This window comes from Mya arenaria, chromosome 8 (genome assembly GCF_026914265.1).
Source record: "Mya arenaria isolate MELC-2E11 chromosome 8, ASM2691426v1".
Taxonomy (NCBI): domain Eukaryota; kingdom Metazoa; phylum Mollusca; class Bivalvia; order Myida; family Myidae; genus Mya; species Mya arenaria.
In genome coordinates this window covers 25,340,648-25,353,735 of record NC_069129.1, presented here as the reverse complement: position 1 = coordinate 25,353,735, position 13,088 = coordinate 25,340,648, and the positions used below count along the sequence as shown (strand labels likewise).

The 13,088-nt window shown below is 35.8% G+C and overlaps 1 protein-coding gene across 13 annotated transcripts in view; it reads left to right on the top strand.

Annotated features, from left to right (window-relative positions):
• Positions 1-11,881, top strand: part of LOC128242577 (small conductance calcium-activated potassium channel protein 2-like) — a 120,056-nt gene extending 108,175 nt beyond the window's left edge. For all 13 annotated transcript variants that reach the window (XM_052959791.1, XM_052959781.1, XM_052959794.1 and 10 more), the window contains exon 2: positions 8,905-11,881. In XM_052959791.1, the coding sequence (XP_052815751.1) occupies positions 8,911-10,311 (1,401 nt within the window). In that variant the 5' untranslated portion in view covers positions 8,905-8,910 and the 3' untranslated portion in view covers positions 10,312-11,881. The remainder of the gene's footprint in view (positions 1-8,904) is intronic.
• The last annotated feature ends 1,207 nt before the right edge of the window (positions 11,882-13,088 follow it).

The window sequence follows — 13,088 nt, the reverse complement described above, 5'->3', positions numbered from 1 at the left end:
GCATCACACTCAATAACAAAATGATATTCCTCCTCGAGTATACCTTTGTCAGACAAAGTACAGAGTATGTTTTTCCTTTGTAAGGGGGATGAGAGAGAGAGAGAGAGAGAGAGGGAGGGAGGGAGGGGGGGGGGAGAGAGAGAGAGTTATCTGTTAGAACCTTATTAAGAGTTCGATGTCTTTCCAGACAGTATTATTGAACAGACACAATCCAACCTGTCTAAAATCACAATGCAAATTTATAACCATAATTTTGTATATGTATGGATCAAATCATCAATTAAACATGTGGAGTTCTTAGAGTGAATGAGCTCATACCATTGTTTTAAGTTCACATTGCAAAACAGAGACAGAATAAATCATGGCATTTCCTGTTCAGACACAGTCCTTTTACTTTGAAAAAAGTCAAATTGACATTAAACATCATTTCACAAATATCTCAAATTACATAGAACCTCTGACCAACAGCCTTACTACGGTAAACGTTAATTGTACAGCGAAATAATTTGACCAGACAAGAAGGGCAAATTGCACCGATTTGGAAATGACTACTTTGTGTTAAATGTGTCTCTCTCTCTCTCTCTCTCTCTCTCTCTCTCTCTCTCTCTCTCTCTCTCTCTCAAGGTACATAGGAAAACCATTTTATGGTCTTTAACCAGAAAATCACAAACATGAAATATATATGACTAACATCAAAACGTACCATTAGTCACAAAGAATAATATTTCCAAAAAATCATTGGGGCTGGTCGTCTTGAAACATTTAGTAAAATCACAGCGTTTTGCATCCATCTTTTGACATCCCTTTCAGTCGGGTTTGTATCAAAGCAAATTTGATTAATATGTTAAAAGAATTCCTATGATTGATAAATAAATTGTTTCATTTCGAAAACATTAATGTAATATGCGGGGTTTTTTGCGTGACTCATGGTAATTGTCTGTAAGGTTTTGATCCAATTGTACCATAAATCAAGAAACAGTTATATATTTCGGCTTCTTCGCCGGTCTCTGTAGTTTCCACTAAATTAGTATGTTTCATGTTTTCATGACCTAAGAAATCTAGCCATTGTTTTCATCTGTTTGAGCGGTGGATTACCCGCAGTCACATCAAACATTTGCAAACAAATAAGTGCTCACATATTTGATGAGTGGATGTACCGGCAGTTAAACAAACACCTTCTAATCTATTTTTGGAATGGATGTATCACACATTTGCAAGCAAACATGACTCCTGGGTATTGTTGGCGTAAACAGTTTTATTGCATATCAATATTCAGGCTGACCGCAAATCATCTACCTTTCTTAAATATCGTCGAAAGAAATTCATGACGTATACCTATGATAACCAATACGGGAATCAAATTACTCAAGAGAATAATGATACTATAAAAGGCAATGAATTGCTGGGGTCGCTAATGAGGAATAATGATACATGTACTATAAAATGTCATGACTTGCTGCGGTCGCTAATGAAGAATTATGCGGATTTCCTCAACTGATTACTTATGACGTTTTTTCTCGTTAAGACATTGTCTTAGGTCAATTTTAAGATACATCATGGGGGTACACAGTTCAAGCGACTTTATATGCTACAGAGACAGAGATACCCCTGTTTCAGTGGAATACTGCAGGTAAGCGGTAGGTGACGAGGCCACTTATATTGGTAATTGTTAAACGTACCACAAAGTGTATGTATATATTATGGGAGGTATATAGAATTATTATTGTCCGCTCGTCCGTTCGTAGGAACGTCTTTAAATCTTTTCTGTAGAACTCTTACATCATTCGAACAGTTGGCTTCAAAATTTAGAAGATAATTATTCCTACTGTACAAATACTCGTAGAAGAATGATTTTCAGCTACGTCCATGTTCAACAGAAATATTTCCCTTTGTTATTTGGTATCCATACTTGTACAAATGAAAACAACATGTTTCTCCATCTACTATTAAATGATTGGTGAATGCTAAAAGATTTACTGTGGTCTACAATAGTCTTATAAGGAATAAATACCGTGATTTATATTCTTTTATTACAAATCAAACTCGATATCCTTCATGAGAACCATTGTTTTCGCTATTTATTCATCCTTTTACAAAATTAAAACAATATTACTAAATGTGGTAAATCTTATTTGGTTGTAAGAGTGCATCTTTAAAATTTTAATTCATGACATAGAAACAATGCTTGGAATTCAAGATCAATATGGGTATTGAAAATACATTATGGGGGCTCAAGAAACAATATGGGGTTTCAACATTTATTATTGGGATACTCTGGACAGGTTGGTTTATGTACTGATTGGAAACGCAGGAGTATACATATATGAAAATACGATTTCTTTGCCGTAACATCTTTTTCACCTATAATTGGATTCGGCTCCTATAAGAAGCATCGATATTTCCAGTAATGCGGTTTCTGTATGGAATGATCCTTACTGGCCATTACCAGTAAATTACGGCGTGGGCGCCTAATTGATTTACCTTTGTGGTCGTGTCTGAATTGGCTCTCCAAAATAAGTTATCATTTTCCGTGGGGGCCCGGAGCCAAAAAAAATGATGTTTCCATTTATCCAACTGTAACGATAAATCAAGGAAACGCTTACTGTACGAATGTATCCTACCTTAAGGTCTTGTTTTGTGATACAAAAACCGTTTGAACTTACAATTTTGACGCTTACACCAATTATGCATAGTGTCCAACATGGTTTGAAGTTGTTGTTTTTTCTTCCTTTCTTTCTTTCTTCTTATTTTCCGCAACCTGTTTTCAAATGTCAAAGTCATTCAGCCTTTGTGCAAGGTCATTTGCAAATTATGACGATGAAAGATTACATCCCTTTCTTTCAAATTAAACTCGGTATCCTTCATAAGAACCATTGTTTTCAACCATTTTTCATTCTTTGTTTGTATATTAAAGGCCTAGTTTAATCCTCCTATAAGTGACCCCTCCCCCAAACCGTGTATTGTACACAAACGCTGTGTATCGATTTTAATCAAATTGCCGAATTGTATTACCAGATCTCTGATCTGAATATCCTGCTATGCAGTTTTGGAGGTTTTATTAAAGAAATGGACACTAAATGGTCCTGAGCCAATAAACAAATAAACAGAAAGTTGGCCCCTACTATGACGTGAGTGCAATTAGCTGGAGATGGCACAGCAGGGGATTGTCATGCTAATAATTCCTTAAACTATGCATTTAAAACAATTGTATTAACTGTGGTACCTCTTATTTGGGAGTAAGAGTGCATCTTTAATCGTTGCACATGTTCTTTTATACGTTTTAGGCTTAGCGTCACTATGGCAACTAGAAAGAGTAATTGTCAATTTAAAGCTGTTTGCAAACTGATCAAAGAATTGATTTCACACAAAAGGGCTGACCAAAATATCATAAAATGTATTTTGAGAAAATTACTTGTCATTCTTTTGTCTGGCAGAAGTGGTGTTTTCGCTTGAAAATAAAAGGAATCTCATTTTCATTGATACTAATTCCAAGATTAAATCCCATTTATTCTCGGGGAATATTAGCCGATTGCTTTAGCAATATTTTTTTTACATTTTCAAAACAATAGGAGCGGTAAATCCGCGGAACGAAATATCAATTTGCTGTGGCCTAACTGTGTTTTTAATAGCAAAACTATTTAATGATTTGTGAGTGCTAAACTATTTATTGCTATCTACTATCGTCTCATAACGTAAAAATACCGTGTTTTCTGCATCTTTCTTTTAAACTAAACTCGATATTCTTCATAAAAACCATTGATTTCGACATTTATTTTTTCTGTTCGGTAAATTAAATCAATTGTATTATTTGTGGTAAATCTTATTTTGGAGTAAGAGTGCATCTTTAAGCGTCGCACTTATTAAAAGCCTTTAGATGATTTCATTTAACTAGAAAGAGTAATTGTCAATTTAAAGATGTTTGCAAACTGATCAATGAATTGATTTCACACAAAAGGTCTGACCAAAATATCATAAAATGTATTTTGAGAAAATTACTTGTCATTCTTTTGTCTGGCAAAAGTGGTGTTTTCGCTTGAAAATAAAAGGAATCTCATTTTCATTGATACTAATTCCAAGATTAAATCCCATTTATTCTCGGGGAATATTAGCCGGTTGCTTTAGCAGACGTATTATATTAAAATCAATAATTCAAAAGATTGAAATGTGTATATTTTAACTGCAATACAAAAAAATATTTAACCTTTTAAAACCCTATTAGCAAGAAAGATAATGCAAAATCAATTTGTTTCAAGTTAATATGGGAATCTAATAGACTTTATACAGATCGTGTTTTTTTATTCATTGAAATATGGTGAAAGGATTTTAAGGAGACCGACCAACAAGTAAGTTTGCTATGTGAAAGATTCATTAACCTTATGTTAATTGATGACTCCTGGGCACTCCATGTAAAAAAAATTTGAAAGGTATTTGTCTATTAAGTTGTAAAACTGCGATTCTAAACGATTTAAAGTGATACTCTTATTCAAAATCAATTCATACACATGTATAACAAACATAAATTTTAAGTGATAAACTTTGAACTACTTCCTAAATAATGCATTTATGGGAAATATTGATTACTGATAACAAGATTGTATAAACTGTGTTTTTAATAGCAAAACTATTTAATGATTTGTGAGTGCTAAAATATTTATTGCTATCTACTATCGTCTCATAACGTAAAAATACCGTGTTTTCTGCATCTTTCTTTTAAATTAAACTCGATATTCTTCATAAAAACCATTGATTTCGACATTTATTAGTTCTGTTTGGTAAATTAAATCAATTGTATTATTTGTGGTAAATCTTATTTTGGAGTAAGAGTGCATCTTTAAGCGTCGCACTTATTAAAAGCCTTTAGATGATTTCATTTGCTGGAAATGTAGTACAGAATATACGGAATTCAAGTAAATTTCTGTAGAGTTGCCGTTTCATCATCCACAATGCTCATATTCTCATTTTTTACGGAACATCGATATCAAGATAAGTTTGTTTACGATTACAAATTGTCACATAATAAGGAATTAAAATACATTTCTGTAGATTTGACAATTCTTTAAGCAAAATGCGTATATCCTCAATTTCATGGACCTTCGAAATAAAGTTAAAAATGTGCATAAGTAAAATCCCACTGTCCGATTTTGACAAGGATGTACATAAGTCCGGGAAAAGAATCAATAGAAACATGCATTTTCTATTATTTTATGCAATAAAGTTATTCTGATGTCGAGACAAGATAAACAAAAATTTCCTAAGTCAAATCTCTTAATTCCCCAAATGCGATTTATGTTTTATCTTTCAGCATAATCTATGCATAATCCTCATATTTGTCAAAGGTTTTTAGCATATCCAATATTTTCTTCTTTTTTATTATTAATTTTTGGCAGAAATATGATGCTATTGAGTGAGGCCGTGACCTTTGTTGAAATCGAAAATTCTTTTTCTTCATAGAGCTTGGCTGTCTCTATCACGATGTTGTCTACGATTGTCCACGATTTAGAAAGTTGTGATGTCTCTTAACATTAGTAAAGCCTGGCTTTCGTCGTCACGATCTGCTTCCAATTAGTAAAATTTGGCTCTCGCCGTCACGATTATAGCTACGACTGCTTGACATGAGTAAAGCCTGGCTTTCGCCGTCACGATTATGGCTACGACAACTTGACATGAGTAAAGCCTGGCTCTCGCCGTCACGATTATGGCTACGACTGCTTGACATGAGTAAAGCCTGGCTCTCGCCGTCACGATTATGGCTACGACTGCTTGACATGAGTAAAGCCTGGCTCTCGCCGTCACGATTATAGCTACGACTGCTTGACATGAGTAAAGCCAGGCTCTCGCCGTCACGATTATGGCTACGACTGCTTGACATGAGTAAAGCCTGGCTCTCGCCGTCACGATTATGGCTACGACTGCTTGACATGAGTAAAGCCTGGCTCTCGCCGTCACGATTATAGCTACGACTGCTTTACATGAGTAAAGCCAGGCTCTCGCCGTCACGATTATGGCTACGACTGCTTGACATGAGTAAAGCCTAGCTCTCGCCGTCACGATTATGGCTACGACTGCTTGACATGAGTAAAGCCTGGCTCTCGCCGTCACGATTATGGCTACGACTGCTTGACATGAGTAAAGCCAGGCTCTCGCCGTCACGATTATGGCTACGACTGCTTGACATGAGTAAAGCCAGGCTCTCGCCGTCATGCGAATAAATGCGAATGTATACTTCTAAAAGTGAGAATCTGAAGCTAAACAAACGCCACTTGATATTTACTAAACCTCATTCGGTTTGTAAAATAAAAGGGGGTTATTTAAACAAAACATAACCTCAAAAGGTACCACACTACTATTTTATTGGACAGGTCCGGAAAGATTTAAAAGGTCGAATTATCAAGAGAACGTAAACAGCGTCGTCACATGATAGCTACTGATTGGGCTGACAATTGCACACAGCAGTCGGTTTAAAACTGAACTTAAAAGTACAAACTTATAAAAACGTCGGAGCTGTTGTTTTCAATTGTCAATATAAGGTCTGTTTCTAATAATAGCTTAGTTTCTAACTAATTTCTGTGGAAAATTATTTTCCGGTGGACATTTTACAGAATCTTAAGAGTCTGTGTTTTACCAGCATTTGGTGTTTACGCGCATGTCTCCGCCCATAGGATCGCTGGGCGGATTCTGATGTGATCATCAAAAAGTATTTGACTACAACAACCGCAATTTTTCATTTACTGTCAAGTAAAGAGGCATTATGCGTCCACAATGAAATAGTTAATGTTTATTTTTATCTTCTAAACCATTAAATCGGCAGCCCGAGAGATTAATTTTTGGTCTTTTTAACAGTTAAATCGGCGCCGGGCTGCTCTCGGCCCACCGATCTTTTACCTAAAGTCAAGATTTTAAACTTGTCAGTGTAGCCAAGAAAACAAAAGTTAATGAGAAATTGTTACTGCGTTGCATAGCGATAATGTTTTACCACAAAAGGTTTCTATATTCATCATTTTTTTCACGTCATTAATTAGGTATACTATAAAGGTATTTTAAATTGGTCATAAATGACGTGCAATATAAGTGTCTTCATTATAAAATGAACATAAAACACATTCTTTATTAAGAAATAAATTTAAGAAACATGTCTTTGCACGTGTATTTTATGTTGTTATAGCAAACTGCATTCTTATGTAAAATAGAAACAAAACAAAATCGTTACGTTGTAAATAACAGTTTGATTAAGTTTTATTGCACTAAATGTCAAGAAGATAAAACATAATTTGTGTAATTCAATTTATAGTCAGAGAGCTGGTAAGGTTTATTACAACATTCTGTTGACGTCCATTGGGGGCAATTTTGAGAATTTTGTATTTTTATATGAAATTATTTTCAGAATCTTCATATGCATAGCCTTGTATTTTATTCTATGATTGTTCGTGCCGATCGACATACAAAATATAATACCATTAAACAACAATGCAGAAATATCAAGTATATTCATAGCGAGTAACAAAATCTACAGGTATCCATGAAAAATATAAGACCAGTTTTGATGCAAGACATCAAAGACACGACTCAATACGTTCACGTGTTAATATGCATGTTATTCATAATTCGAATGAGAGTAAACATAAGTTTTAACGTTCTAATAAGTTGTGGAAATAAACAGGGATGACATCAATCCTTAGACAACAGCTACCTCCAGCCAGCCAATCATAGGCCTGCAAAAGTGTTTGATAAATCACACACACAACTGTTTTTCTGTCGGATATTTCAACTGGTAAATCTCGTGCAAATCGTGCACCTACTTATGTTACAAGGACGTTCTTAATACTACAGAAATGTTTGTTTCCTGTGCTTTCCTGACATTTTTCTCATACAAATGTATGGTTTCAGACTGAGAAACAAGCAATACACTTTCTGTTGTCTAAGTCGGATAGATCACGAGTAGCCGTTTGATATGGAATTATCAACTCGCTACGCTCGCTGATAAATTCCATATCAAACGGCTACTCGTGATCTATCCTAAACATATACCCCGGTAAAACATATTAAATCAAGAGAACGCCATGTTGCCAAAAACATTTTAAAGATAAAATAAAAACATAATATCCCCCAGCACCCGAATGGCGGCCAATAAGTCATTCACATTAAATATCTGCGGAACAATTTAGGAGATACAAATGTATGTTGAAAATGTTCTATACACGTAAGGTCGATATCTAGGTGCGTAATTGCCTTCTTTGAGGGGACTTTATTTTAAGCATACTATTATCATGAAAGGTAATTTTGATTTCAATTGTCCGCCTGTCACTCAATGGCTTATGGGTTCGATCCCCACCAGGGGTACTTCTCATTGCCTCTTAAAAAGGGCGCCATGTTAGTACCCAGTAAACGGGCTCATAAGTGAAAAATTCCAGCATATAACTGTCTACACAATCGAGCTTAAATTAATTTGTATAAACTATAAACCAATAAAACAATGCACGTTTGTTTTCTGCTAACAGCATAAGATGGGCGACAGCACAATTAATAATGTATTATGTAAGTTTTCAGCTGTCTGCACAGCCGAGCTTAAAGGCCTAGTTTAATCCTTCTATAAGTGACCCCTCCCCCAAACCGTGTATTGTACACAAACGCTGTGTATTGATCTTAATCTAATTGCCTAATTGTCTTATCAGATCTCAGATCTCAATATCCTGTTGTGCAGTTTTGGAGGTTTTATTATAGAAATGAACCCTAAATGGCCCTGAGCCAATAAACAAATAAACAGGAAATTGGCCCCTACTGTGACATCAGTGCAATTAGCAGGAGATGCACAGCAGGGGATTGTCATGCCAAACATTCCTTAAACTAGGTCTTTAAGTCAATTAGAATGAAACAATTTAACAATGTACTTCCGTTTTCTACTTTCAGCACAAGATGAGCGGCAGCACAGTTATTGAGGATCCGGGGATCCCATTGGTTAACAAGATCAACGGGAAGTACAACCGTTACATGGAAACGGATGATAGCATCTCGTCTCCCGACAGCAATGCGCCGGAAGCTGGCAATATGTCCGCGACCTTTGGGGTCAGCAACCGCTTTGACAACATCGGCTACAAACTTGCACGTCGTAAGCAGCTGATCAACCGTCGCCGTATGATCGTTAACGTCGAGTTTGCAATGGCCATGCTTGGGATCATGTTAATGTTACTGGAGACTGAGTTCTTTATACGAGGAGTGTTCACAAAGTCCGATGCAGGTTCTATCATTTTAAAAACAGGAATATTAATTTCTACTTTCGCTCTTCTCGTTGCCATAATGTTCTACCATATCACGGGAATTCAAATACAAATGACAGACAACAGTTGGGAAGATTGGCGACTGGCAATGAATTTTCCAATGACGTATCTTAAAATTCTTACAGAGCTCGTCGTATGCTTGATTCATCCAATTCCAGGCAATACCACAGTACCGGCTTATGGCGTAGATGGTCAATATCGCATGGTGTCCCTCGATGCTATATTCTCAATCCTTATGTTAGGTCGTTTATACATTGTTGGCAAATTCACCGTCGTCCATCACCGTTTATTGACTGACACGTCTACGCAAAGTCTTGGAGCACTGAATAAAGTAAAAATCAACACGGCGTTCGTGTTCAAAGCGCTTATGTCAACCATTCCAGGAACCATGCTTATTTCTCTGATGTTGGCAATTTTGTTCATAGACAGTTGGGCGTTACGTACTTGCGAAATCTATTACCATCCCGGGTCCCCCGAGAGTAGCTATTTAAACTCAATGTGGCTCACTACTATAACATTCCTTACCATTGGCTATGGAGACATATATCCCAGCACGTATTGCGGACGGTTTGTTTCCGTTATAACTGGACTCATGGGCGTTGGAACAACGGCCTTGCTTGTTGCAGTCCTAGCGCAAAAGCTTGAACAAACACGACCAGAAAAGTATGTGCATAACTTTGTGTCACGTGTTCAGCTGGATAAAGTCAGAAAGAACGCTGCCTCTGACGTCATAAAATACGCTCTTACGCTGTGGCGAATGAAGCGGCGTGGGATTGGAACGGGCATGAAGCGCAATCGTGTGTATGGAAAACTTTTACAATCCATTTATATAATGAGAGAGGCCAAAAATGAGAAACAGTCAATCGGAGAAAGTTCGGTTGGAGTTGTTGAAATCGCTAAATCTGTAAATGATGTTTTTGAAATCGTTGAACAAATGCAAGGCGAACAGACGACATTTCAGTCTAAAGTGATAGATATGGAAGAAAAGATACGTAAAATGGACGAAAAACTGGATTTGTTGATATCGATGAACAAATGATAATGTGTTCATTAACGTAGCGGTTTGAAATGATTCAGTCAAAGCCCGTTATGTCGATAAACGCGTTATGTCGAACCTTTTTTACCAGTCGCGATTGTTTTCCATCAGAAAATATTTCTAATTTTTATTTTTCAATGTCAACATTGCTGTATTTACAACTGAAACATATTTCAAGACAGGTTCCTTTACGGGTCGATAAGTATGTGGTCCAATTTCGGATATATCGAATTTTTGTTATATTCATGTATTTCTCGCGGCACCGCTGACTTCGACATAACGGATTTCGACTGTGTATGCGTTACATTATGTACATGTTCTGCCAAAGTACGTTGTTTGTTTTTATATAGTTGCGATTTTATGAAAATTGTTTTTAAGAAGTGTCATGGGGTCGGTAATAAACTTTTATAAACTAGTTCTAGGATAGAGTAGTTTGCCGTGGTCAACTATTTTAACTAAGGCGTAACAAAAAAATATTTGTTTCTGGTTTTCAGGCCTACATGTTTCGGCACCCGACACTATTATTTGTATTGCCAGCACTCAAAATAAACTGACCGTAATTTTCAATCTCTTTTTGGGGTAGTTTCTTGCGTAAATCTTCTCAGACCGAATCGCAACTGTTATTAGTATGAAAATGATATATGACAAAACTCTACTATAATAAAGATATAACATATCCCTACCCTTTAGGGTTTGTTTGGACTTGAAATCGGAAACAAACAAAACAAGTTTTACACCTACTTTTTAAAATCTTTAAAACATATGTTTTACATGAATTTAAAACAATTTACCGTTTTTTTCTTGGCTTTTTTGTTATTTTGTACTAAGTATATAGTTTAATGATTGGAATTTGCTGCAGTATATCGTCACATATTGTTAATACAGTTTTAGCATTTTTGTGGCCGTCAAATCGGGAATAAGCGATATACGATATTTGACGCATGTTGACCGTCATTTTGTTTAAATTATCTCACAGAAATGAAAACAAGAGTTTAACTAATAAAATCTGTTTTGGTTTTACTTTCCATTGTTCATAGAACAGTTACATGTACGTTAGAAGAGAGACATAAAAGTTATTGGAGGGATCTTGTCAACGTTGCGTATGACAAACAAAAACGTAAGATTAATAACTTCAGCTATAAATGCAGTTAAAGTCACAAATCAGCTTAATAAAATCAGACCAATATATCTCTATGTTTTGAAATCGATAATATAATTACTCAGAATTTGTTAACGGAAAAGCGAGTGCTCAATATGTGCGACGTTGATGAGCCCCATCTTTCACAACCATGATGGCGAATGGTATTTATTAATAGTATACTTGCTTTGAAAAACTGCAATGCGGAGGGGGGAATGAATCATTGGAACACAAGGCGGTGACTGATACGGACTTTACCTTTACAAGTCATTACATAGTGTACGTTTTAGATTAGTTTGTATGACGTCGTTGATACATGATATATAGTTTATTGTTGTTTTGTGCTGAGGCAGTAGTAATTATAATAGTTGTTATTGAACTGTTGCATTCCATAGGTTTATTTAGACGGCAATGTTTGTTGCATTAACATATGTGAATAAAAAGGAAGACAATTGTCTTGTTGTAAATGTTTGAATGAAAGATACTATCATGATCAGAAGGCTTTAAAGCATTCTTTAGTGTTTACGCTCATGGTTCCGCCAATGGGATCACTGTTAGGATTCACAGTTCATCATTTAGAAAGCCTCTAACGAAAACAACAGCCAACTTTCCATTTAGTGATTAATTGCTGTTGTTAAGTGGATTAGAAGCTCGCACAAGCACTTGCTAGTGTGGATACGTTTCGCGCTCAACAATAAGAAAGGAAACAATTATTTTTCGTCTTCTATACAATCAAGTCGGCGCAGAGATTTGCCCGGCCACCCGACTTTATGGTTTCTAAGACCGAATACAAACACTAACTATTACTTTCCAAATCTAGTTACGAATCATCTTAACTTCCCACCATATTTATAATCTTTCAGACAAAAAAAATATGTCGGAAATCCTGCAGAACACTGAAAACATCGAGTTTAATAATATATAATAATGTAGATTTTCGCATCGTAATGTGTGTATTACACAATACACAGTAAAGAAGAAGAAGAAAAGAAACATAGTTATACAAGCCCAGTAGTCAGAATTGTACCGAATACCCAGTTTAGAGGTACAAGGCTAAGACGTAACAGACGCTTAACGGGATACATACGACTTCACCAAACATCAAATACACCAACTACTCACCGACTATTATGATTATCAAGCGGAACACCTCGGCCATTTTCCATCGGAAACAACCTTGTATGTATATGGACGGTTTACAATGTCAGACTCATTTTCATTTCATTAAACTACGCTGTAAGTAAATCACGTAGTAATTTTAATTTAGCAGTTAAGCATAACGACTTTACTCTTACTTAAGAATCTTAATTATTTATACAAATAACACGCCGAAGGAAACAGTGCCTCAAAGTGTAATATGTTGTTAAAATAATTCAGTTAAGCTTACACTCTGTTTTGCTTTCATTTTCAAGAATTACTTGCAATCGAAGCGGGTTCCTTGACATTGAATCAGTTAACAACATATGCAATGAAACATCATTAAACAGGCGCCAATGTTCAAACATCACAAGCTAGATGCATGGAAGCAGCATGATCAAAGGTTATGCACCGGATATCCCTCAAAGCTTTAGCACAAGTGCAAGTGTTTAATTCCAACGGAGATCCAATCGTTTTTAGCAGCGATTCATATCAAACAGATGAG